General features: G+C 43.5%; 4 protein-coding genes across 6 annotated transcripts in view; 2 read left to right on the top strand and 2 right to left on the bottom strand.

The window, feature by feature from the left end:
- Positions 1 to 635: 635 nt before the first annotated feature.
- gtf2h5 (general transcription factor IIH, polypeptide 5) lies at positions 636 to 1943 on the top strand. Its single transcript, XM_055885231.1, has 3 exons — positions 636 to 743; positions 1100 to 1169; positions 1341 to 1943. The coding sequence occupies exons 2-3, from the start codon at positions 1135 to 1137 to the stop codon at positions 1519 to 1521; spliced, it is 216 nt and encodes a 71-aa protein (XP_055741206.1). The 5' UTR covers positions 636 to 743; positions 1100 to 1134; the 3' UTR covers positions 1522 to 1943.
- Positions 1944 to 2033: 90 nt separating this feature from the next.
- On the top strand, positions 2034 to 3746 carry dynlt1b (dynein light chain Tctex-type 1b). Its single transcript, XM_055885229.1, has 5 exons — positions 2034 to 2267; positions 2440 to 2481; positions 2762 to 2885; positions 3206 to 3283; positions 3374 to 3746. The coding sequence occupies exons 1-5, from the start codon at positions 2241 to 2243 to the stop codon at positions 3442 to 3444; spliced, it is 342 nt and encodes a 113-aa protein (XP_055741204.1). The 5' UTR covers positions 2034 to 2240; the 3' UTR covers positions 3445 to 3746.
- A 194-nt stretch (positions 3747 to 3940) lies between these two features.
- On the bottom strand, positions 3941 to 13327 carry tmem181 (transmembrane protein 181). Of its 2 annotated transcripts, none has more exons than XM_055885227.1 (17): positions 12958 to 13327; positions 10455 to 10558; positions 9917 to 9984; positions 9559 to 9649; positions 9335 to 9456; positions 9084 to 9200; positions 8867 to 8947; positions 8677 to 8776; positions 8351 to 8481; positions 8120 to 8211; positions 7970 to 8027; positions 7699 to 7801; positions 7521 to 7572; positions 7333 to 7415; positions 6920 to 7009; positions 6756 to 6822; positions 3941 to 6580 (listed from the first exon to the last, which is right to left on the bottom strand). In XM_055885227.1, exons 1-17 carry the CDS (start codon positions 13086 to 13088, stop codon positions 6496 to 6498), a joined length of 1575 nt encoding a protein of 524 aa, XP_055741202.1. In that variant the 5' UTR covers positions 13089 to 13327; the 3' UTR covers positions 3941 to 6495. The 2 variants fall into 2 exon arrangements, with proteins under 2 accessions (XP_055741202.1, XP_055741203.1); XM_055885228.1 differs by lacking the exon at positions 12958 to 13327 and adding an exon at positions 11051 to 11163.
- A 336-nt stretch (positions 13328 to 13663) lies between these two features.
- Positions 13664 to 23839, bottom strand: part of tulp4a (TUB like protein 4a) — a 65093-nt gene continuing 54917 nt past the window's right edge. The window contains exons 10-14 of one of the 2 annotated variants that reach the window (XM_055885225.1): positions 23062 to 23206; positions 22630 to 22801; positions 20671 to 20764; positions 17014 to 20525; positions 13664 to 16798 (exon numbers count right to left, since the gene is read on the bottom strand). In XM_055885225.1, the coding sequence (XP_055741200.1) occupies positions 16682 to 16798; positions 17014 to 20525; positions 20671 to 20764; positions 22630 to 22801; positions 23062 to 23206 (4040 nt within the window). In that variant the 3' untranslated portion in view covers positions 13664 to 16681. The remainder of the gene's footprint in view (positions 16799 to 17013; positions 20526 to 20670; positions 20765 to 22629; positions 22802 to 23061; positions 23207 to 23839) is intronic. The other variant, XM_055885226.1, reaches the window with a different exon arrangement.

The raw sequence follows: 23839 nt of genomic DNA, 5'->3' as shown, positions 1-23839 counted from the left end.
TCTGTTGTTCGGTGCTTTCCTCTCGGGTAAGGGGGCAGTAGCTCTACGGCTGCATCAGATTCACAACTGTCAGTGTCCATGCTAGCTGGGCTAACAACAAATGTAGAATTACTGATGCTAAGCATTGGATGTGCACGTGGAAGCAGAACAACCTGTGTCGTCGACAGGTGCAGGTGTAGTACTGCTGGTAGTAGCAGTAGTAACGTTACCAGTAGAGCTGGTATGTGTCTCTATGGACCCGGGCCTTAGTTAAAAAAAAAAAAAAAGTATCAATTTTAGAGCAAACGAAAGAGCAGCAGCTAAGTTTGGCTACATATGGACCGTTAGTGGAATTCCCGCGAGAGAGTAACGGTTAATGTGATTGGATGTTAATTATTCGACTAGGCTACCTGTATCTGACATTGTGTTGATATTTTGCAGAACACTAAATGGTTTCATTTTATTTTTGGCAGTGAAACGAGGCTACTCAGGCGAGAAAAAAACCTCACCCAAATGTATTGCCCCGTTGGAAAATATAAATGGACTTGAAAATGTGAAGAGAAAAATAATCTATATATATTTTTTATGTAAATCACATTTTCATTTAGCGTACCCCAGTTTAAGAATACCTGACCTAACCTTTATACCTCATCAGACACCATACAACCCACAATGCCTTTCGCGTTAAGGCATTTTGTACTTGTTAACAACGCAGCCAGCCAACAACGCAGCCAGCCATCAACACTGTTGAGCAAACAAGCTCTGTAAGTACAGAATAATACACCAATTAGCTATTTATCGCCAAAAATGACAATCAGCAAAGAGCTGATCTACTCTAGCCTGAATTTTCGCAAATCAGCAGGCTTTGAGATTGTGACGGAAACATGTCAGGTGTAGCAAACTAGGCTAACTAGCTATTCAGCAATGATGCTAATAACGCCAGCTAACGTTACCTAGTCCTTACTTCGCTCCTCTTTGTCTCACTTTAACATTAGTAAATTACCTCTGCAGTGATAAGCTACAGTTCAGTTAATTACTTTTAGAATGTGTCATACGTCAAGGTGCATGCATGTCACATTGTGTTGGTGTTCACGCCTTCATTTTGTTTTGTTTTTTCCAGGTTTTGGAGACTGGTGTTTGGAATCTAACAGCATCATGGTCAACGTACTAAAGGGTGTTCTTGTTGAGTGGTATGCATGCACAAAGCATATATTTTATGATTATCAAACAGAAATCAATCAAGCTAATCACATTAATCATGCAGAAAATCCAGTCTGTCTGCTATACCAGCTATGATAATCAGATGTGTTTCAGGAGAAAATCACAGGTCTCATATCTTCTTTCTCCACAACTTGAAACAGTGACCCTGCCATGAAGCAGTTCCTACTGTACCTAGATGAGACATCTGCCCTGGGAAAGAAGTTTATCATCCAGGACCTTGACGACACCCATGTTTTCATTCTGGCCGAGGTGGTCCACATACTCCAGGAGAGAGTTGGGGAGCTGATGGATCAGAACTCATTCCCCATCACTCAGAAATAAAGAAGGAAGTAGATGCTTCAGCAATCTAACAAGTGATATTCTTCACAAACATTGAACTGTCTGTCTGGGGATTTTTGTTCAGTGTAATATTTGTATTTATAGGTATGAGCCTTTATTCGGCATGCCATCTGCCCAAGTCTCCCCCCCCCCCCCCCCCAGTTATGTGGAGTAATTCAAGGAATTTATTTATAAATAAGAAATGTTTATTTGTTTTTCATCCAAACTGGTGCAAATATAAGTTTTGTTAAGTGTGTTGTTTTGATCATGCTTTAAAATGAGACTGGTGGCGATTAGCCTACACTGCAAACTTGCGAATGACCAGTGTTTCAGCCCACTTTAATTCACCTGTTTCTATGGTGTATATTCATAACTTTTAGATGGCTTAAATTAGATGTAATAAACTTTTGTACCTGTCTCAATTAGCTTTTGTACCTGTCTCACTCTTTTCTTATCCATGATTAGGTTTCTTGGGTTTTTATGGTAAAGCCAGCCAATTATGTTATATTGCACAGTAAGCTTTGAAGATGTAATCAGCGAGGATGAAAATATACCCAGTCTCTTTGTATTTATTGTGAACAGGGAGGAAAGAGACATTATTTTGTCCATGCAACAGCCAGTACAGAAACGACCATCATAATCAACCTTGCGCATGCGCCGCACACCCACTCAAACTTGGCGACAGCTGAGCTAGCTAGAGGTAACCGTCGTTTGCTAACATCATGGATGAGTTTCAGACTGGAGAAGAGGTTAGCTAGATGTTCAAAATGGCTAATTAATATATCTAGCTAATGTAACATTTGTTTAAATGTAATGCTATTTGAAGACGCATGCTAGAAATGTTAGGTAGCTAGCTAACGTTACTGTTGTTCCCCAGCTACTATAACTGTTCTGCATCCCTTTGTCTTTTTATCCTGCCAGACTGCCTTTGTCGTTGACGAAGTGAGCACTATCATCAAAGAGGTACTTTTAGCCAAGTGAAAAGTTAGCTAATGGTTGCATTGGTAGGAGACATTCATGTTCAGCAAAGTCGCCTAGCTATTTGCTACATTGCAACAACTCATCACCCTGCTGCCTGTTGCTAAGGACATCATGTCGGGATTATGTTGGTTGCTAGCCACTTATCAATATGACTAATGTGGGCTGTGACACGTCTGTGTATTCATTTGTATTTTCTCTGGATAGTCAGTAATTTCAGAAACTAAACCTGTTCCTCTTTTTTATGTCTTTACTGTCTTTTCAGTCAGTAGAAGGAGCCATAGGAGGAAATGCCTATCAACATAGCAGAGTGAACCAATGGACCACCAATGTAGTGGAGCAGTCCCTGAGTCAACTTAGCAAACTGGGCAAGCCTTTCAAGTACATTGGTATGTAGCCCTGAATGCAAGGAAAGGAAACGTGTTTGGCTGGGCTATATCAGGCTGTCATTGTAAATAAGAATTTGTTCTTAACTGACTTCAAGTTTAATAAAAGTTCAATAAAAATATATAAAAAATAAAGCTGCATCAGTGGTGGGGAGAGGCACATATAATTGAATTCAGTTACTTTATTTCCGTCACTAAAATATACCATCACCACTTTCATTGATGGATCATCCTATACAATGATCATAATTACATTCCACATTGAGATGGATTTGTGTGTTATTGCTGAAAAGGGTCGTTTCACTGTTTCGCTTTCTCCACAGTGACCTGTGTTATCATGCAGAAGAACGGGGCAGGTCTACAGACAGCCAGCTCGTGCTTCTGGGATAACACCACTGATGGTGAGAATCTCTCACAAACACACAGTCTCTACAACCAGATTATATTAGATGGAGATTCTGTCATTGATCCCACCTAACCTTCTCTTCCAGGAAGCTGTACAGTGAGGTGGGAGAATAAATCCATGTACTGCATCGTCAGTGTCTTCGGCCTGGCCATCTGAATCTACCGCCTGCACTCAATTACACTACATGAATGAACGTTGGTTTTTCCATTCCGTCCAAACTGATTGTTAGCATAAAGCCCAACATCATACCCTGATGAAGACAGTTCATCTGTCAAAACGTTGGTTATTGCATCTGAGCTCCTAGAGTGTGCAGCTCTTTTTTCATAAAGCCCACCATACCAAAGTATTTCTACTGCTTCTAAAGACTTTTGTGCATCTTGTTTGTTTAGATTTTACGAGGACCAATTTGTCATGTTAGGATTTGTTAGTGACGTTTCAATAAATGTTTTCAGTCATTGCTTGTTTGCCAGCTTCCAATATAACCCCCAACTATCATTCATTCTACCACAACACCTGTAGGCCTGTGAAATGCTGAGTAAAGAGGTCACCCCAGAGACACATTGTCTAAGCGATGACTTCATCTGCACTGATCAGTTGAGGACTGTCGTGTAGGAATGACGCCCTGTCAGAAGACAATGCCCAGAGACATGCATGTTTTATAATTTACAAGTTTTAATTAATATTTGCTGTATACACAAGTGCTTTATTTACATGTGATACAGTATTTACAGAGTGCTGCTCAGTCATTAAACAGGGATGCCGTTCTAATTTAGTCAAAAGAAAGTCTCTACCATAAAGAAAATCATGGTTCTTACTCAAACCTCAAAATAACCACAATCATCTCCCTATAAGCCACAAGTATGTATATATAAGATGCTCCATCACAAACAAAAAGATTTCAGACTGCAGTCAAATTTTGGAGGAAACTCCTGACCCTGGTACAAAGTGGAAACAAGGCACCATCTTTATTAGAATACATGTTTGGAGGATCAGTGGTAACTCTTTCCTTCAACACAAACAGTTCACTCATTTGGTTCAGACAGAAAATGACCAATAGTTAAGTGATGAAAACTAACTTGCTTCCTTGAGCCTGTATCCATAAAATCCTGCATCAGGTTACTGAGTACAGAAAAAAAAGGTACAAAACAATAAGCCAGAATGTTATTTGGTTAATTTGTACAAATGAAATTTACATAGCCAAAGTACCTTTGAAGTAAACAAAAAATAAAAGCTTTATGAAAGGCAAGCTAAAATGAACAATGGAAGGGCCATATGGCAAATATGCTAAATGCTACTTGAGTATTCCTTTAACACACAGATGTCAAACTCATTCCACAGAGGGCCGAGTGGCTGTGGGTTTTCGCTCCTCCCTTGTACTTGATTGATGAATTAAAGTCACTAATTAGTAAGCAACTCCCCACACCTGGTTGTCTAGGTCTTAATTGCAAGGAAAAAACAAAAACCTGCAGACACTAGGCCCTCCACGGAATGAGTTTGACACCACTGCCTTAATATTTCACAAGACATCACAATCAAATGATTAAGCATTAGAAGTGTTTGAATGAACTTAAGATATGGAAGATTCCTGAAGTCTAGACTATTGCGTCGGGAATGTGAAAACTTTTTCCATAGCTATTAAACAATAGTGCCATAATTTTGGGGGCAAAAATGACATACGATTTGGACACCAGGAGTAATCATACAGCTGCTTCACTTAGGAATGGATTGGCAAAGGAGTGGGTAAACTGCTACACCCACTCAAGTTAAGGTTCTCCCTGCTGGTTATTATAACGCATGGTGGTAGTCAGGTAAATATTCAGAAAACTTCACTTCTATGGGTATTAGATGGCTGGATATGCATGCTTATACTCTGGATTTTAACAGAGTATATGACAAGCATACAACAGTGAATTGCTGTTCTGTACTGGTTTTACAACCATTTGAGATAAAGGTCTTGGATAAAAACAGTGGCAGCATGGTATGTTTTTTGCAGAATTACACCCCCCCCCCCAAACTCAGAATGTCAGAGAGCTTAGTAGGAATGGCTAAAAACAACACATTTCAAGTACAAAAGAGACAGTGGTTTAACACTAGCTCCATTGTGATTTTTGTATAAATAATAAATCCCATGATCAATATTGTCACGCTTTCCTTCAAAGTTAATTTATATATCCAAGAATGATGATATGCGGCTCATGATAACCAAAAGATAGTGTACAGAACATTTGTTTTTATGTGGCTAGTTGATGACTAAAATGCTATAAAACATTTGACCATACCTGCACAACTTTCCTTTCTTTGAATTTACAGTCAGAATACACAATTTTTCAGTTAAAAAATATATTTATGTACAGTTACTAGGGCTGGCACAATTACCATATAACCGCGTAACCGACAGTTGTGGATGAAGACCGTCAAGACGGGACGGCCGGGCATTCGTGCATTTGAGTCCGTTTCTGCGGTAACATGTACTCTTAACGTGATTAAACTTTTTCGCTCCTTGCTGAAATAAGAAACTAGCAAACTCCCCCCACAATGCATCAGAAAAATAAGTAATTAAATTTCTATGGCAGCACATGCAGTCAGGAGCGAAGGAGGAGAAAAATGTGTGTAAAAACAAAAACGGTTATTACGGAGACCGCAGTCCTTTGGCTGGCCAATTACCATCATTCAAAATTCAATGACCTTCACAGCCCTAACAGTTACAGTATATTACCATTTGCATTATTTATGCAAACGTTCCTTATTTACAAATGGTGGTTCATTCGTTGAATATGCTGTCCAATGAGGGGATTCAATTAGGCTAGCCCAGGCAGGCGTAGTTTGCGCCGGGTGAAAAGTGATTGCAATTGTTTTGTGACCGGGCTGCTTCCCGGGCATGAGCCGGGTGCCCTGTTCTGGCCGACAGCAAAGTCGGCTCAAAACAAAAGTGACGTAGGTTAAGCACATGGAGTGATGAGTAGGATTCTGTGTTCACAAGCAAAAGTGATTGATTAAAAAGCTTTATCTGCCTTCCCAATGAAAACTAGTTTAAAATTTTATTTTTTTGAGAAGTTATTCGTTTTGAGAAGGGTTCGCCTCCCTCACAGTCTTCACCCGGTCACGTGATGGGCACTGCCTGGTGCAACCCGGGCCAGTTTAATAGAATCCCTTCAAGGATTCAATCAGGACAACAGGGGAATGAATGACGCACCAATCAGGACTGGATCAGTCGCTGTCGCTCTCATTCTGGTACTTGGCTGTTGCTTTGATGGCACGGCCATTTTGCAAAGGCATCTCCTCGTAATCGCTCCTTCATAGAAAATAAATACATATCCGTCTGAGCAGAAACACATTTAGACATTCAAAGCAGGCATATGCAGAATCCGATATCTAGAATTGATCTCAAGACAGTGACGCCTACATCTTTAAGTAGAATGATGTATAACAAAGGCAATGAGAGACAGTGAATTAACATGACTACTTACCCGTATATGACTTCATCATCTGAGTCATTGAGCATAGAGAATGCAGGATTATCCTTCAACTGGGAGTCTAATACACAAGATAATGAGATTGACAAGGCAATAAGTAACCAGACTCATCTTTCAATTCTCATTGCATATTTTCTCTCTCCTCAAGAATCACTTACCATAAATGGCGTCTTTTGAGGGGGAATACACAAATGCTAATGTGTACAAGTAAAAGTTGAGTAATCCATAGAAAGATAAAAATTCAGCTGGTATGTCGAGTTAAGGATCAGATCTAAGTAAACATATGTAATGCATGCAAAGCTCATCAAGATGACAATACTTTGAAACCTATGCTACTGACTGCAGAATTCACAATAGAAGAGAAGACGTCAGTGGCAGGTAGCCGAGCGGTTACGATTGTTGGGCCAGTAACCGAAAGGCTGCTGGTTTGAACCCCAAAGCTGACTATATTAAAAATCTGTCCATATGCCCTTGAGCAAGGCACATAACACTGATTGCTCCTGTAAAATCACTCTAGATAAGCGCATCTGCTAAATGAAAAAAATAAAAAGACATTGACAAGAAAGGATATAGTTCTGGTAATGGGTTGACAACTCAGCAACAAAGTTGTCTTGCAGAGCCTTAGCACCAAACCTAAGATAGAGTATCGCCATGCTAGAGGGAATGGAACAAATAAGATATAATTATTATTGTTTGATCCCTCCAGTTTAGATACCATGACCAGGCTCAATAGAAGTCAACAGGTGACAATGGCCGTACCTTATTACCAGGACAACAAACGTCAGCGCAGTCAGAAACTTCAGCCGGAGATCTGATGACCAAGATGAGACCACAGTTCAATAGAAAGAATATTAGGAAAGGCTAAATGAGAGTGGATGTATCAAAGGCAACCCATAACTCTATCTGGATTAGAATATGACAAATGCATCATTGTTACCGGTATAGGGCATGTTCTTGAGCTCAGAACAAGCTCTGACGATGAGGAAGATGAGATACAGGATGTACAGGGTCACCACCACCAGGAAGAAAATCTTCATGCCCTGGAAGTACAACAACACCTTTTATCAACATGATGGGTGTTGCACTACCTCCACCGTTAATGTCCAAACTTCTACCAGGTTGAAAAATATAGATAATTATACACTGGACATGTGCTTCTGAATTTTCCATAAAAATTGTCTCACAGAAGGTAAATGTGTTCCACTCACCTGGAAGTTAGCGATGTCCACTTTGTACTGGTAGGTGGGGTCCTGTAGCTCATTGACCCTGTGGATGTAAAGGAAATTAGAGCTTATAACATCCTTTTCCAAACAGAGTATGTTATACAGTGTTAGTTTGACAGAGTTCTTCAGACTTACGTTTGCCATATCCCCAAGGTAACTGCTGAGAGCCACAGGAGGCCGACAATGACCAGCTTAGGAAGATAGAACGTCAGACACTTCCTCTCTCCCTGAGACAGGAACCAGAATAATCCAGGATTAGAAAAAAAAAGAATGAAAAAAAAAGAAAAAAAAAACAGGACACCAGACTGATTTTTGGGTTCCAATACTAAAATATAGAGTTTGGTTAAAGATGAATGTGAGACCCACCTGAACCCGGATGCCGTGGTAGACACAGAGCCAGAAGAGCAACAGGGAACACAGGAAGAGGGCCTGGAAGAATGCATCCAGAGTCCTCGGAAACCAGCTGTTAACCAGGAACGACAGTGGGAAAAACGGATCTGAAACACAAGAACCCCAACCATCAAAACAGGTAAAAACCTCAAAGACCTAAAGACTGCAGTGAATATGGGTTTTAACAGCAAGGTTACGCCTTCAGAAGGGTACATTCAAACATATTACACAGTTTAAATATCAAGGCCTGGTGTGCAGTGGAAGGCACAAAGGAAAGAGTGGTAAACAACTCAATGACTCACCGTTATACAGCAGTAGTAGAGGCAGCAGGATGGACATCCACTTCTGCTCAATGCCCCAATCTCTCATGGAGAACTTCCTCAGAGAGTGAGCAAACATGCACTGCAATACATAACAGCAAAGACTAACATACAAAGACAAACATACACAGCAGAAACAATAAATATTGATTCAATTGCATAGATCTCTTACCGTCACCATGAAGGTCAAAACCACAAAGACAAACCGGAACCAGATCTCCACTTGAGAGAACGAGGGATTATACATCTTCCACTGTGAGAGAGGAGATAAATGTGTCACTGAACTGCAGTTCAAAGCCACTGTGTGTGTCAGTAGGATGAGACACATCTTCAGAAACAGCCAGCTGACAGTTTAAACAGGTTTTCCAGCCAGTGTGTTGTGAGCTCACCATGAAGTTGACCTTGACTTCATAGGTGATGTTCTCCAGGCCTTTGAAGCTGACATTGATCTGGTACTGTGTGTAATTCAGATAGCCCAGGTGCACCACAATGATCTCATCACACTTCTGCAGGAGGAAACAGCAGGATAGGCGCCTTGTTCATTGACCAATTGGTTGGTTGATGATTGACTAGTCAATTGACTGACAAACTGGTTAATTGATTAATGAATGGATAGGTCGATATATTGATTGCCACTCACAGCGCCACAGTGCAGCATTCGTGATTTCTGGTGCACGTTGCTGCGGATGTGCATGACGCTGGCATCCTGCATGACTCCCTTCAGCTCCACGTTGATCTCAAAGTGCTGCAGGAAGTCCACCACTGAATAGAAACAAAGGCAACAAACAAAAAAAGTTGTAAATATCCATATGACATGAAAGTCTTAAGGAGAAATACCATCATTTATAAGGGAGTAGATCTCACCAGTGCTGTGTTCCACCTGCATTATACAGGTGAGCCATAGCTGTTGGTTATAGGTGGAGAGGGGTGGGGACTGCAGGATGAAGGGACCAGTCTGAAACCATATTAGATCCATACTCAGAACATCACAATGTCAAATAGTGGACATCAAGGTGTGTCCAGGACTTGTGGGATCTAAGTGTTGATTTTGGACTTTGCACTTTTTCTCCCTTTTACCCTCCCAGTCTCACATATGTGTAAGCAACGGGGTGGTGCGGGTTTGTGCACTAATAAAAGCCATTTCTGACGTAAAGCAAACAGTTCAAGCACACTCCCTGCGATCCTGGCAAGACATGTATTTATATATGTTTGCTTGTCTTACCTTTATGGATTGATTTTTGTCCAGCAGTTCATCTCCACTGTATTTAGTCTCCGCAAGGATTTTAGGACCTGCAAAAGAATGAGCAAAGTAAGCAAAAGGATTCTGCAAAATATTTCCAGGTCTTCAGGACCAGGTAAGGACCAGACAAAGTTCCTGCACAAACAGGCTTGTCACACCTATAGGCAAAACTCAGTCTTCTCGACTAGATCACTTTCCTACAGCAAATCCATCATTGTATAGACATAGCATTTTCAACATTCTTTTCACTTTAGGAAAATGGTGTAATATTACCAATAAGGATCTTTCTAGTAAGGCTTTGAGAGAAAGAGAGCAAGAAGAAGGTGGACTTATCAGGATTTCCTTGCAGATAAAACTTCAGCCAGTAGACACCAGTCATCACCCTCTGATTATGTTGGCTGGCTGCTAAATCACCCTAACTAGCCTTTCTGGCTCACTGTTTCCCAGCAGTAATATAGATTTGGGCCCACTGCAGGTATACTAAGTGTGCACATTGATAGAATGTATGAAAACTACATACCTGCCATACCAATGAAGACAGTGAGGCCAAAACAGATCAAGAACACCACAAAGACCAAAACAAAGTGTCTTTTGGAGAGTGTGTAGAGCCGCATGGGGGCTAGCCTGAAATTGAGAGAGGATTTCATGCTACAATCAGTTTCCTGCAAACAATCTCAGCGTCCTCTCTATGTGATGAACATTTCTTGATTTAAACACCTATGCTCAAGACATTAAGGAGTTGTCATAATAAAATGGAAGCATAATGCAACTCAGTAATTTAGGATAGTTTAGGAAGAGTGAGGCTTATTATTTGGCCAGCTGTCAAATACACACCATCAGCTTTTGGAAACGTTAGATAAGAAATGAATCACATTAGAAATGTTAATATATTGCTTAGTAACACACACCGGTACCAGAATATAAGACAGACCAAAAACACCTTCCACCAAAAACACGGTGGCGTGCAAACTAGTTAGTTAACGTGTAAAGTAGCGTAGGTGTGTCTGTCAACTTTGCATAGGATCCCGTTGCAAGCAGACGACTGATTAAAAATGTACGATATGAAGTGGCAACAATACAACTAAGTTGTAGATCGTCTTAAACATGTGAACTTACACATCCATTTCTGTAGATTCTCACTCTAGAATCGAGATCAAATCAAAAGGTCCAGGTAAAATCCACATCCGTATACATCAGTCTGTATGCGACAACCAAATGAAACGTCACCACTGAATGTCGCGGGACTGAAGTCACGTGGGGACAGGGGAGTAGGAGGAGCTTCTTATTGTAGCTCAGTTAGAGGGAGTGGATTTGGTCGTTGCAAGCGCATATGTCAGATTTTCATCCTCATTTCAACTCTAATGAAAAACATGTGATTTCAATTTTGCCTGTATACATCAAATTGCTGATGCTATGTATTGGCCATTGATAGGCTTTGAAGCCACCGGTCGGCCATATTGGCACTCCCCAGTAGGAGCAGTCCATAGGAATGAATGGACAAAATTACATGTATTTAGGTATATTTTATTGTAGTGGGGACAGTAGCATTAGTAATCTCAAAATATTATACTTTAAGGAAAATGTTTTAATATATTTTGTCATTTTTATTTGTATGTTTAGCTCACATAATATAATTTAAAAGTATACATTAAGGTATCTGTAATATAATACATGTCAAAAACGAATGTAAGGCATGAATAAATACATTTCTATAATTTCCAAAATATGTTTTACAATGGTGGGGGAGTGCCAAGATGCAGGCACGGTGGTTTCAACACAGCGCACCCTATAGGTATATATAAATAATTGATCTAAATTGACTATTTAATCTGCTGTTAAATTAAGTACGATGATTGCACTGTATGGTTGCAGAGATACTTTTGAGAAGGTGGGAAATTCCATTGAAATCGTATTAACGACGTGTACGTTGCCCCTGCGTCGTCAATGGCCCACCCGGTGCATTCTGGGCTGTTTTGGGACAAGGAGAGCGCTCCTTCAAGGATGTGAATGGGAGTCAATTGGGCGCCAGCTCAAAAACCCCAAATCAGCATGAATTTCGTGAATAAGAACTACAACATTACACATCTTTTCCGAGATGTAAGATAACTAACATTTTCTCTGTAATACCGAATAGCTTTGGAATCGTGACATGATGTACTTTCGAGGAAAATAGTTAGGTTTCTCGACTCATACCTTTACTTTGAGAAGGGATTGCGTGACGATTTTAGCAACCGCGTGACATAGCATGACAACGTGACCGCGATTGGTTGACAGTCTGCTGGTTGGAGTCCCAATGGGATTCCTATCTCCTCCTTTATTTAATATCTGACGGTAGGCTATTTTGTAAAACCTGATTTGTGTTGTAATTACTCAAAACAGTTACAAAACGTTCTGTTTTGCAAAGAAAACTCGCGTTTCTATTGGAAAGATTAAGGTAGGTCCCGCCCTGTTTGCTGAACCTGTCCAATAGAAACACAAGTTTTTGTTCCATTTTGCAACTGTTTGGAGTAATGAATACACCACAACACTTGTTGCCTTCACTCAGTGGCCTGTGCCTATATTATATAGGCCTATGCCATACTGACCTTAGAATTTGATTGTATTATCAGCAGAAGTAACAGCATTTTTTAAACGAAGGTAGCCTATAGGGGCACATATTTGACGTAAGATCCCATAAAACCGAAAGATAAATAATGAAAAGCGTATCTAAACCTGCAAAACACGGCACTGTCCAAAGAAAACCAGTGATGCTTTATAGCGCACCTGAACCACAATGCGCCATGTTGAGGGTGGTGCATGGCTGCAACTGGATATTCTGTCAAGAAGGCTATATCCATATTGTAAATACACATTGACAAATGTTATTAATCATATCATTATGTTAATACCTACATGAAAATCGAATGCAGTTAATAGGCCTAATGTATGCTCACAAATGCTTGTTCATTGTAGAGTAATGATTGAATTTACACAAAAATACATATTGGATTATTTAATATTGGTGTAGTGACCCAATAATCTACCTGTAAAAACGATCGTCGCGGTAAGGTGTCAGGTCTTCCTTTAATTCGTTATAGACCTCCTGTATCTTCTTACAGAAATATTTAAGTTCACTGTACAGAGGGTTTTCAAAGGCGGAGTAGTCGGTGTCCATCGTGCTGGTGTCTGAGGTCTGAAAATGGCGATGGGAAATAATCCGCAGCCTTTACAAAACAACGCCGGTGTCTCTCTTTTGTGATCTCTCGTTTAATTGAAACTGCAGGCAAAGCTTTTTTGTTCGTGCAGGTCTAAAGAAAAAGCACAAAAAAACGAGGGGGCGGAAGCGAACATACAAATACAGCGGTGAGAATCACGTGACATAATTCAGCACCACGGAGAGAGGGAAGCGACTGTGATTGAAGATCAATGCTCCTACAGCTTTTCATCTGCATTTCTGCACGGATAGAAGGTTTACTACATTAAGAGAAAGCTATTTTCTAATGGGACTTTTGTGCCCAACACACTTTGTTTTAGAGGGCTACATGCTACTAGGAATTACAATTTTAGCTTTATAACATAGTAAAGTTGATCATTGTTAAATGGAATTCGTAAGTTTATAGAAGAAACCTGTCCAAGGATATAAAGAAATCATACATTTTTCATTATGAAACACTTACAGGGTTCCAAGGCACTCAGAAGTGCTTGAATGATAAAATATCACATCCAAACAGACTAGACACACAAAAAAAATCTGAAACAATGACATTTTATTCAAAAGATGCGTGACATATACAATTGTAAAATAATTAACATGGCATGCCTTACTACCGTTCACTATAAACATTCAGTCACCAAATCACTCAGATTTTTTCAAGTTTTTTTTCCTATATATGTCTACAACTACATGTACAAAGCACATTTCTGATCAAACGAAAAGCCAAATCCTACAATGTCTACTACAGGTTACCACCTCAAATGAATTCATTGAGAATCCTAAACCAGTGTCCAAGGGAGATTTGTACATGTTTTCAGTGGCTTATCCAAACGTTCATGTCATGTGGACTGATGTGTGAGTTGTATTGAAATAATACACAATCAAAATTGACCAGTCAGTCAACATCATGAATGTGTAGATTTCCATTGCATGGTGAAAATAAACAAAAAGATAAAACGCTTAACGGAGTGAAAAAGGTTTAGCTTTCTAGAGGGGGAGAATTGGTGGAAATACACACACTGAAGAAGTTAACATAGATAACACTTATGGGATCGGTTGACCTCACAATTGAACACACTTGACACATACTTCCTTAATGACTACTACCAACTACACTCAATGACAGGGCACTTATTCAGATCTTCTCCCATCCACTGCAAACTTCACAGAACACAGAATGAAAAGTTGCCTCTCCCCTACTTGCCCACCCCCCCTCCCTCTGACAAATAGGCTACACCAGTAACAAACCCCTTTCAACAGAAAGAAATGTTCAGCAGTCAACAAGTTATGTACAGCCTTTAGCGTAAGAAAAAAATCTAATAAATAAATGTAGACCAGCAAAAATAAATTGAATACCATAGTTTCCCCACACTACTAGTGTGAAAGTGAAGGGTTGTCAAACAGTGTTGGTGAGGGGAGGACCTTTCTTTAGAAAATATTGCACAACAAATTGTTAACACAAAATGAACATTGACGGACATTAAGAAATTTTCTTTTCTTTTCTTTGAATCAGGTCCATCTTAATCCCACCCCAACCAACAACTATCACATGCAGCTCAGAGGAAGAAAGAAAAATCTAATCTAATAATCTCGTTGCTGTCAAGACCATGATGTGTGGATCTGGTCCGGAGTGATCTCTCTCTGTCACACAAGTGATCTAGGCCCCTTTGTATTAATCTTCCAAATTGTAGTAATTCAATTTTTTGGCACACACGTTTTTAAGTGATCATAACCATCCATCAAATATATATTTTAGTTTGATAATTAGTAATGCGGATGATGTTAACAGGTATCTTACCACACTTAAGTCCGCAAATATTTGAAGTGTCTATCTGCTTTTGTGCCAGCATCCATCCCCAGCCCTGCAGACTGTTCACAAGGCAGAGACCCAAGACTGGATGTCTAACAAAAACTAGTCATCTTAAAATATTGCAATTTCAGCTTGCCAAGTTCTAACAGGTTAAGATAATTAAGGAGAAAGCTGAGGTTAACTTCAAAAACTGAAAGAATAGAAAGATGTCAGGTTTCTCAGGGATTGTAGTGTATTTCTATAGTTCTACTACTGTACTACAGCTCTCCGCCATAATATTGAACATAGTGGGCTACGATGAAAACAGCTGTCCAACTCCATCAGATCATTTTACAATATTTATGAATGATATGTGGCAGTTATTTACATGACTTAAAAATTATAATAATAATAATAATAATGAAATGGCATAGGTGAAATATACAAAAATATTTCCTGTACCTTGCTTACTCATTTAGTGTGGGCTTAAGAGTAGGACAAGCCTACACGCTGACGCTCACTTCACAGAAGTGACAGCAAGTGACAAATTACTTCATGTCAGGGAAACAAAGGTCGGATTGGTGAACTCTTACCTCTAGGATCTTTGTTTGTGTCCCCGTCAACATGTCACCATGATACAAATGGGAGATACAGGATAACGGCCACAACTATTCTGTAAAACCATTTTAAAACACACCAATTTTGTAGTGTACAGAACAGCATATCAATTAAGTCTCTGTCTCTCCCAAATAAAGCAGACATCTTGAAATCCATGTAAACAAGGTACTAAGATTGTATAATAACAACATGAATACGAAGAACAATTACAATGTTAAAATTCATATCTGAATACTGTATGACCTATTCGTAACAAGAGGAAAAACAAATGCAGAGATACATTAAACCATATGAGCTACATCATCTTTTTTTCCTTCAAATTCCAAGGACTGCCGTTCAGCTTACATCTTTTTTCCCCCTTACCTCTCCAGAGTTCCTGACAACAGGGAAATCAGAAAACTTGCGCATTTGCGTGTGCTAGTGCTCCAACAATACAATGCATATATTGAAACCTCAAATCCAGCCAAGATAGATTTGGATTGTAACAAAACACATGGTAGATAACTAAAAAATAACATTTCAAAAGCCTAGATTTCCCCCCCAGAAAGTTAGATCTTTAGGTGTAAAAACCTAAAAGCCAAAGCAGTGTTATAAAGTGATGATAACGGTTTCTTACAGCAACGGATTTCAGTGCCCAGTAGTACCTGTATGCTCTGGAAAGAAAAAAACGACATCTTCAATCTTCCAGATAGTTTTTTCAAGTATTACTGCTGCTCCTTTTTAAAACCGCACAGAGAGAACAACTCATCTCTCGGGACCATACCGACAGGAAACCCAAACCGTTAGAAGGTTGTAAGTTAAGTCTTTCCACTAGCTAGCTTTCATTAGCTAAAGCAGCATTTATTTGCATGACGACTACAGAAAGCTGAGCTCTTGGGCCCTGTAAGCAATACAGGGGACCGCTGACTGTGCCAAGGCAAACTATGGCCCTGCTCCAACGCCTGCAGCCCATGCTTATTGCACCCTCTGGTGGCCACATTGGGCAGTGCAGCACCACAGTGTCTCGTTTTCTCGCTTGCGATGCGATATGCAAACAGAGTTGATTTCAGTCTTTCCTCCAATATTAAAGTAACTTCAAATTAAATAATCTTGTCCTTCCAGCAGATGTTCCGATCCTCGCTAGTATTCAGTGTAAGGGGGTGGGACCTCATTTGAGGCGTTGAGTAACATTAGCTAGAGCCACTGCGAAGGCTTGAACAGCAGAGAACGGGTACTGGAAGTCCAGGATGTAGGCGTTGCCGTCAATCCTGCCAAACTGCATCACCTGGTCACAAACAAACAGTCAGAGAAAATAGACAGGAAGCTAACAAACAACATTTCAGATTGTCATGAGTTTGAGCTATTTCCCTACTGAATGCTGAATTATATTTATTCCATGTCATAATCTTAGAAACAAATGGATTCAATCTTCTACATTCCTACACTATCTATACCCAACTTCCCATCTATGTGTAAAAACTACATCTCTAGCCACCTCACCTGTCTCCCCTCCAGTTCGATCTGGAAGTTCTTGGCCGACTCCTGTGTGACACGTCCCCCAAAGTCCAGCTGGTAGACCTGAGTGGCCTCATTCCACAGTGGTTGCTTGTTGGCCATCACATAAACAAAGCCCTGGCTTCCAAGCCCGCGGTCCTCCTTCTCATTGGCCTTGCGGCACTTGATCTCCTCTAGCTCGCTGGCCGCCCGTAGGCTCCTCTTGCTCTTCCAGCCCTTCTTGCCGCTCTGGCACTGGTTGAGCAGCTCGTCCCCGCTGATGAAGAGCTCAGGTTCACTCTCTGAGCTGTCCTGGAACTCGCTGTTTGTGGGAGCCTTGCTCAGCTTCTTAGCCTTCAGCTGCTGCTCCTTCTGGCCTTTGGGCTTCTTCTTTTCCCTGCTGCCCAGCCGCGGGCTGGAGATCAGAGAGTTGAAGTCACCCAGGGCCCGGCCTTCCTTCTTGGATTTGCCTCCCTCGGCGATGGCCGGTGCATTGGCCTCCTCAGCCCTGCCATCTGCCCGCTTGCGGCTCTTCTTGCCAAACTTCTCAGCACTGCTCGGCACAGGGCTCTCGTTGAGGGAGAGGACTTCCTGGAAGCCCTCTCCGGCCTCCATTGCCATGGCCTCTGGTGAACCACCGTGACCCTGCAGCTGCAGCTCTGCTGGGGGTGGTGGAGGGGGAGAGAGGACTGACTTGTCCACCATCGTCTGAGAGAGCTTGGGGGGCATGGGGGGCAGTGTCCCCGAGGGGCTGGGCATGGGGGGGCAGGGGTTGTAGGTGCCCCAGGGGGTGTGTAGGGCAATGGGGGGGATGGGGAGCCCGGCACAGGAGCTTCCCCCCGGGTACATTGGAGGGAGGGGGCAGCAGGCCAGGTTAGACAGGTTGGCTGGATAGCCAGGTGGTAGGACCAGGGTGGCATCCTGCTGGTTGAAAGGGACCGGGGCCACCACCTCCTTAGGGGAGCAGAGACGGGGAGAGCCTGGCATGGGCTGCTGCTGGGGCCCACTGTAGGTTGTGCCAGGAGCGTACTGAAGGGAGATCTGGTAACCTGCAGCTGCAGCGGCAGCCTGGAAAGAGGCAGCACTGGGGCTGGTGGGGGACTTGGGGGAGAGGATGAAAGGCAGCCGGGAGATGTCGAGGTGCTGGGCTGGGCTGAGGATGAGCGGGGGTGGTTTGTGGGGTCCAGTGGGACCAGCAGAGCTCAGAGTACCGGTCCGTTCCTGGGGCACCCACACCTCCTCAGTGGTGGCTGGGTCCCACTGGTACGGCGGTGGCCTCTTGACTGTCAGTCCAGACACATCTGCGCTCCCAAGTGCCAGATGCCTCAATGACTGACTTAGTGCTTCATCCTCTGTGAAGGCTGAGTTCACATAGTCAGCCCTGTCTCTGTTCCCACCTCCTCCTCCATTCCCAGAGCTCTCTAGGCTCAGCAGGTTGTAGGAGGATTGAGAGACTAGGGGAGAAGCGCTGTTGGAGTGGACGATCACCGTGCTGTGAGGAGCTCCATTCCCCGGAGGAAAATCCTGTCTAATGATTGTACCTCCTGCGATTCCATTCGCAGTTCCACTGGGAGCACTGCTGGCTGCACTGCTAAGCCCACTGCTGTTACTACTGCACTGACTGCAGGTGTACAGGGCTTTGGGCACCCTCTGTTGGTAGGAAGCCGCCAGTGCAGCGTTTTGGGATTTGGCTTTAGGGGGCAGGGTCCTCTGAGGGTCCAGCATCTGGGAAACTTTGAGAGCGGCCTCTCGGCTGTTCCGCCTGAGTGTGGCATGAATCAGACTGCTGTCCAGCCTCTGTCCGGTGCTCCTCCCCCCTGTGGTGTTCTGATTGGCTGTGTCGGGGTAGGGGGGCGGATCTCCACTGGGTATGGAATAGCGGGGAACGGTGAGCCTGTTGAGGGTTGCCGAGGCGTAGGGCAGCTGGATCTTCTTCCCGTCTGTTAAGGAAGAGGAAGAAGAGGAGGTAACCCGGAGGGTGGCTGAGCTTCCCGGGACCTGGAGCGTGTAAATGTTCTGGTTGCAGACAAGCCGCGTTCGAGGCCGGCACACCTCTTCCACGTTACCCCTGCTGTCGAACGTAGTTATCCGCTCGTAGCCTAGCGGCGTTGGGTACTGTGCCGCCTGCTGGCCAGGAGGATACAGGGAGAACTCGCCCTTCTTCAGGCACAGGTCCATTGGCGGCGGTGTGCCGTTACTTCCCCCAGCCTGTCCAGAGGAGGCGTTGGCTGCTGCAGCAGAGGCGGAGGCTGCAGCTGCAGCAGCGGCCACCGTCCCAGGGTAGGGGGGCGGGGGGTTCATCTTGCTGAGCTCCAGAGGGGCGCTGAACACCACCGTGTCCCCCTCAGCCAGCTGGGGGGCAGAGCGGGTGGGTTTGATCTTCAGCAGGTGCTCATGTTCTACGCTGACCCTTCTCTCAGCCACCAGCCCCCCTGCAGGGTGGGGGACAGGGATCTGGAGCGCGCCCTGTTGGAGCTGGTGCACCGCTGCACCTGACACCTGAGAGGGGACAGGGATCTGGAGCTGTTGCTGCATCTGATGGTGCTGTTGTATCTGCTGCTGTTGCTGCATCTGATGGTGCTGCTGATGCTGTTGTTGTTGTTGCTGTTGCATATGCTGCTGTATCTGTTGCTGCTGTTGCTGCAGCTGCTGTGTGTGTTGCTGCTGCTGTAACTGCTGCTGGAGTTGTTGTTGATGCTGGAGCTGTTGTTGGTGTTGTTGTTGGATGTGCTGCTGCTGTTGCTGCATGTGCTGGATCTGCTGTTGAATGTGTTGCTGCTGCTGCTGGATCTGCTGCTGCTGCATCTGTTGGTGTTGCAGCATCTGCTGTTGCTGGATCTGCTGTTGATGTTGCTGTGCCAGTTGCTGTTGGTGATGTTGCTGCGCTAGTCGTTGTTGCTGTTGTTGTAGCTGTTGATGGTGGTGCTGTAGCTGCTGTTGTTGTTGATGCTGAATTTGTTGTTGCTGATGATGTTGCTGCAGTGGTTGTTGATGGCTCTGTGGATGGCTTTGTTGTTGTTGTTGTTGTTGGTGGTGATGAGAGAGAGGAGGCCCAACCAGAAGCCGGCTCATCTCCAGCCCTCCAAAGATGACCTGTCCAGGACTGGAGTACCTGCTGGGAACCGTGTACTGGGCGGTCAGGATGGTGTCCTGGCCCTGGTCAGACGACCCACCTGCCGCTGCAGAAGCCACGGAGGAGATGGCCGTGGGATTGGATAGGACATCCAGCTGGACGTTCTGATTGGCTAGGAGGGACTGGACCAGGCCGATGCTCTGGGTGGGGGACATGGCCTGGGCGGGACTGTGGATGGGGGCAATGGGGATGTTGACAGTGCAGGGAGGGTTGTCGTCGGCCACGCCCGAGGCCCCGGTGACAGGCAGGTCATCCTCATCCTCACTGAAGACGTTGGGGCTGAACACAGGCAGGTTGATGTAGTCCATGGAGATCTTACGCACCTCCGGCAGGTAGATGGTCATCTGTCTGGGCTGCAGGTGGAGCAGACTTGTCTTGTAGATCACTGAGAGAGAGAGATAAGTGGAGGGATAGAGAGAAAGCAATAGAAGGTAGTGGCAAAAGAAAGAGGGGAGAAGGTTGTTACATACATTGGAACCATAGTTAAAAATAATTTTAATTTCCCTCAGAAGTAACTGATTGGTAGTTACCTGCACCAAGATTGGTTGGTAAGAAGGTGGCAAGTCCCACAATCTTAAACTTTGTTCCCCAAATGTTGGATGTGACCTGAGCAAGGTAGTTATGCTGCAAAATACAAAACCCACATTGAAATCAGTACTTCTTCAAATCCCTAAAACTGAAATGTATGATGATTGCCCTCGCTAGAAGCATGTGTTTCAGACATAAGTGGATGGCTGAAAACTTTCTACTTTTAAACTCGGACAAAACAGATATGCTTGTTCTAGGTCCCAAGAAACAAAGAGATCTTCTGTTAAATCTGACAATTAATCTTGATGGTTGTAAAGTCGTCTCAAATAAAACTGTGAAGGACCTCGGCGTTACTCTGGACCCTGATCTCTCTTTTGACGAACATATCAAGACTGTTTCAAGGACAGCTTTTTTCCATCTACGTAACATTGCAAAAATCAGAAACTTTGTCCAAAAATGATGCAGAAAAATTTATCCATGCTTTTGTTACTTCTAGGTTAGACTACTGCAATGCTCTACTTTCCGGCTACCCGGATAAAGCACTAAATAAACTTCAGTTAGTGCTAAATACGGCTGCTAGAATCCTGACTAGAACCAAAAAATGTGATCATATTACTCCAGTGCTAGCCTCCCTACACTGGCTTCCTGTTAAGGCAAGGGCTGATTTCAAGGTTTTACTGTTAACCTACAAAGCGTTACATGGGCTACGGTCACAAGACGCAGGCCTCCTAATTGTCCCTAGAATTTCTAAGCAAACAGCTGGAGGCAGAGCTTTCTCCTATAGATCTCCATTTTTATGGAATGGTCTGCCTACCCATGTGAGAGACGCAGACTCGGTCTCAACCTTTAAGTCTTTATTGAAGACTCATCTCTTCAGTAGGTCCTATGATTGAGTGTAGTCTGGCCCAGGAGTGTGAAGGTGAACGGAAAGGCTCTGGAGCAACGAACCGCCCTTGCTGTCTCTGCCTGGCCGGTTCCCCTCTCTCCACTGGGATTCTCTGCCTCTAACCCTATTACAGGGGCTGAGTCAGTGGGTGCCCCCCCTTGGGTTGTGCCATGGCGGAGGTCTTTGTGGGCTATACTCAGCCTTGTCTCAGGATGGTAAGTTGGTGGTTGAAGCTTTCCCTGTAGGGGTGTGGGGGCTGTGCCTTGGAAAAGTGGGTGGGGTTATATCCTTCCTATTTGGCCCTGTCCGGGGGTATCATCGGATGGGGCCACATTGTCTCCTGACCCCTCCTGTCTCAGCCGCCAGTATTTATTCTGCATTAGTTTATGTGTCGGGGGGCTAGGGTCAGTTGGTTATATCTGGAGTACTTGTCCTGTCTTATCCGGTGTCCTGTGTGAATTTAAGTATGCTCTCTCTCTTTCTCGGAGTACCTGAGCCCTAGGACCATGCCTCAGGACGACCTGACATGATGACTCCTTGCTGTCCCCAGTCCACCTGTCCCCAGTCCACCTGGCCAACTGTTCTGCCTGCGGCTATGGAACCCTGACCTGTTCACCGGACGTGCTACCTGTCCCAGACCTGCTGTTTTCAACTCTCTAGAGACCGCAGGAGCGGTAGAGATACTCTTAATGATAGGCTATGAAAAGCCAACTGACATTTACTCCTGAGATGCTGCACCCTCGACAACTACTGTGATTATTATTATTTGACCATGCTGGTCATTTATGAACATTTGAACATCTTGGCCATGTTCTGTTATAATCTCCACCCGGCACAGCCAGAAGAGGACTGGCCACCCCTCATAGCCTGGTTCCTCTCTAGGTTTCTTCCTAGGTTTTGGCCTTTCTAGGGAGTTTTTCCTAGTCACCGTGCTTCTACACCTGCATTGCTTGCTGTTTGGGGTTTTAGGCTGGGTTTCTGTACAGCACTTTGCGATATCAGCTGATGTACGAAGGGCTATATAAATACATTTGATTTGATAGGACACAAAGGAAATCAGAATGCAGTCCATTACCTGTGTGATGTCATCTAAGGGGAACTCTCTGCGGGTGAGACTTGGGGACCCAATGGACGGCTTCCGGATGGGTAACCGTGGCGACCGCGAGATCTCCTGGGTAGCGCGGGACAGTTTGGGGGACTTCCTGGGGTCAATATTGATTCTGTTGGTAAAGGGACAGACTAAGTCTCTACAGAGAAGGTAGCACATGAAAGAGAAAGGTTTAGGGATGCAGTGAAACAAACAAAACAGTGCATAACATTCAAGCAGCATTAGTAGACAAAAATGCAGTGGCTTAGTCAGTACTTTACAGGTCCAAACAGAACATGTGGGTTTCCTTGTGAACTCCAAATAATATAATCGTCCCAAAATGGTGAGTAAAACAAAGAATCTAAATCAAACACATGCTTGTAATTCATTAATTGATGCAGTATAAAGGCTGTTTATTACCTGGGAAGTTTGGGAGACTTGCTGCCTCTGGATATCTTTGGGGATTTCTTGCCGACCCAGTCGTCACTCAGCTCTATATCACTGGAGTCTGAACAGTTACAGCTGTCTATCATCGACGAGATCAGACTGTTCCCATACACCTCATCTGGAAGGAGAGAGGGAAACAGGGGATGGAGAGAAAGAAAGATGGGTGGAGGGTAATACAATGAAGTTGATGTGATGGGGAAATGATGGGTGTCTGTCTACTGCTCTATGAATAATATCATGAGGGTGATCATTCGTTAAGTGTCACTGACTCAAGAGGCACTACAGTATATCTCTGCATATGGGGAATTAAGTCAAACTGACATTTATAGGTATCCAACCTAACCACTGTGACTTTACCAACTTCTATTTCCTTTATCACAACAAATACATATCCCCAGTGTTAACAGCAGGGGGCACACTTCCTTCACTTCTTCTTTGACATGCAAGAACAAACTGACATTAAATCATATCCAATTTCAGACGCACACTCACTAACACAAACTTTTCAACTTATTTAGTTCCCCAAACTATTGTTTCCAAGTAACGTCTCTCATTCATATGGAGCCCCCGAACCGCATCTGCTCCAGTTTAGGTCAAGATCATTTATTTTATCAGCATTTAAGAGTGAATGGGCTGCATACATTTCATGGCTGGATTCATTTATCACAGGAGAGGGCAGTGGAGAGGGAGGGGAGGGAGGTGATTTATGGTAGATACCAGAGGCCATTAAGCAGTTAACATGGGCCCAGTC

The sequence above is a fragment of the Salvelinus fontinalis genome, chromosome 27 (genome assembly GCF_029448725.1).
Source record: "Salvelinus fontinalis isolate EN_2023a chromosome 27, ASM2944872v1, whole genome shotgun sequence".
Classification (NCBI taxonomy): Eukaryota; Metazoa; Chordata; class Actinopteri; order Salmoniformes; family Salmonidae; genus Salvelinus; species Salvelinus fontinalis.
The sequence above is the reverse complement of the archived record's forward strand: the minus strand, read 5'-3'. Positions and strand labels throughout refer to the sequence as shown.

Coding starts and splice junctions, on each gene's coding strand:
- gtf2h5 (XM_055885231.1), top strand. CDS start 1,135: ATGGTCAACGTACTAAAGGGTGTTCTTGTTGAGTG. Junction 1,170..1,340: donor AAGGGTGTTCTTGTTGAGTG/GTATGCATGCAC, acceptor AACTTGAAACAG/TGACCCTGCCATGAAGCAGT.
- dynlt1b (XM_055885229.1), top strand. CDS start 2,241: ATGGATGAGTTTCAGACTGGAGAAGAG. Junction 2,268..2,439: donor AGTTTCAGACTGGAGAAGAG/GTTAGCTAGATG, acceptor TTATCCTGCCAG/ACTGCCTTTGTCGTTGACGA. Junction 3,284..3,373: donor CTGGGATAACACCACTGATG/GTGAGAATCTCT, acceptor CTTCTCTTCCAG/GAAGCTGTACAGTGAGGTGG.
- tmem181 (XM_055885227.1), bottom strand. CDS start 13,088: ATGGACACCGACTACTCCGCCTTTGAAAACCCTCTGTACAGTGAACTT. Junction 9,985..10,454: donor TGTCTTCATTGGTATGGCAG/GTATGTAGTTTT, acceptor ATTCTTTTGCAG/GTCCTAAAATCCTTGCGGAG. Junction 8,777..8,866: donor TTTTGACCTTCATGGTGACG/GTAAGAGATCTA, acceptor TATGTATTGCAG/TGCATGTTTGCTCACTCTCT.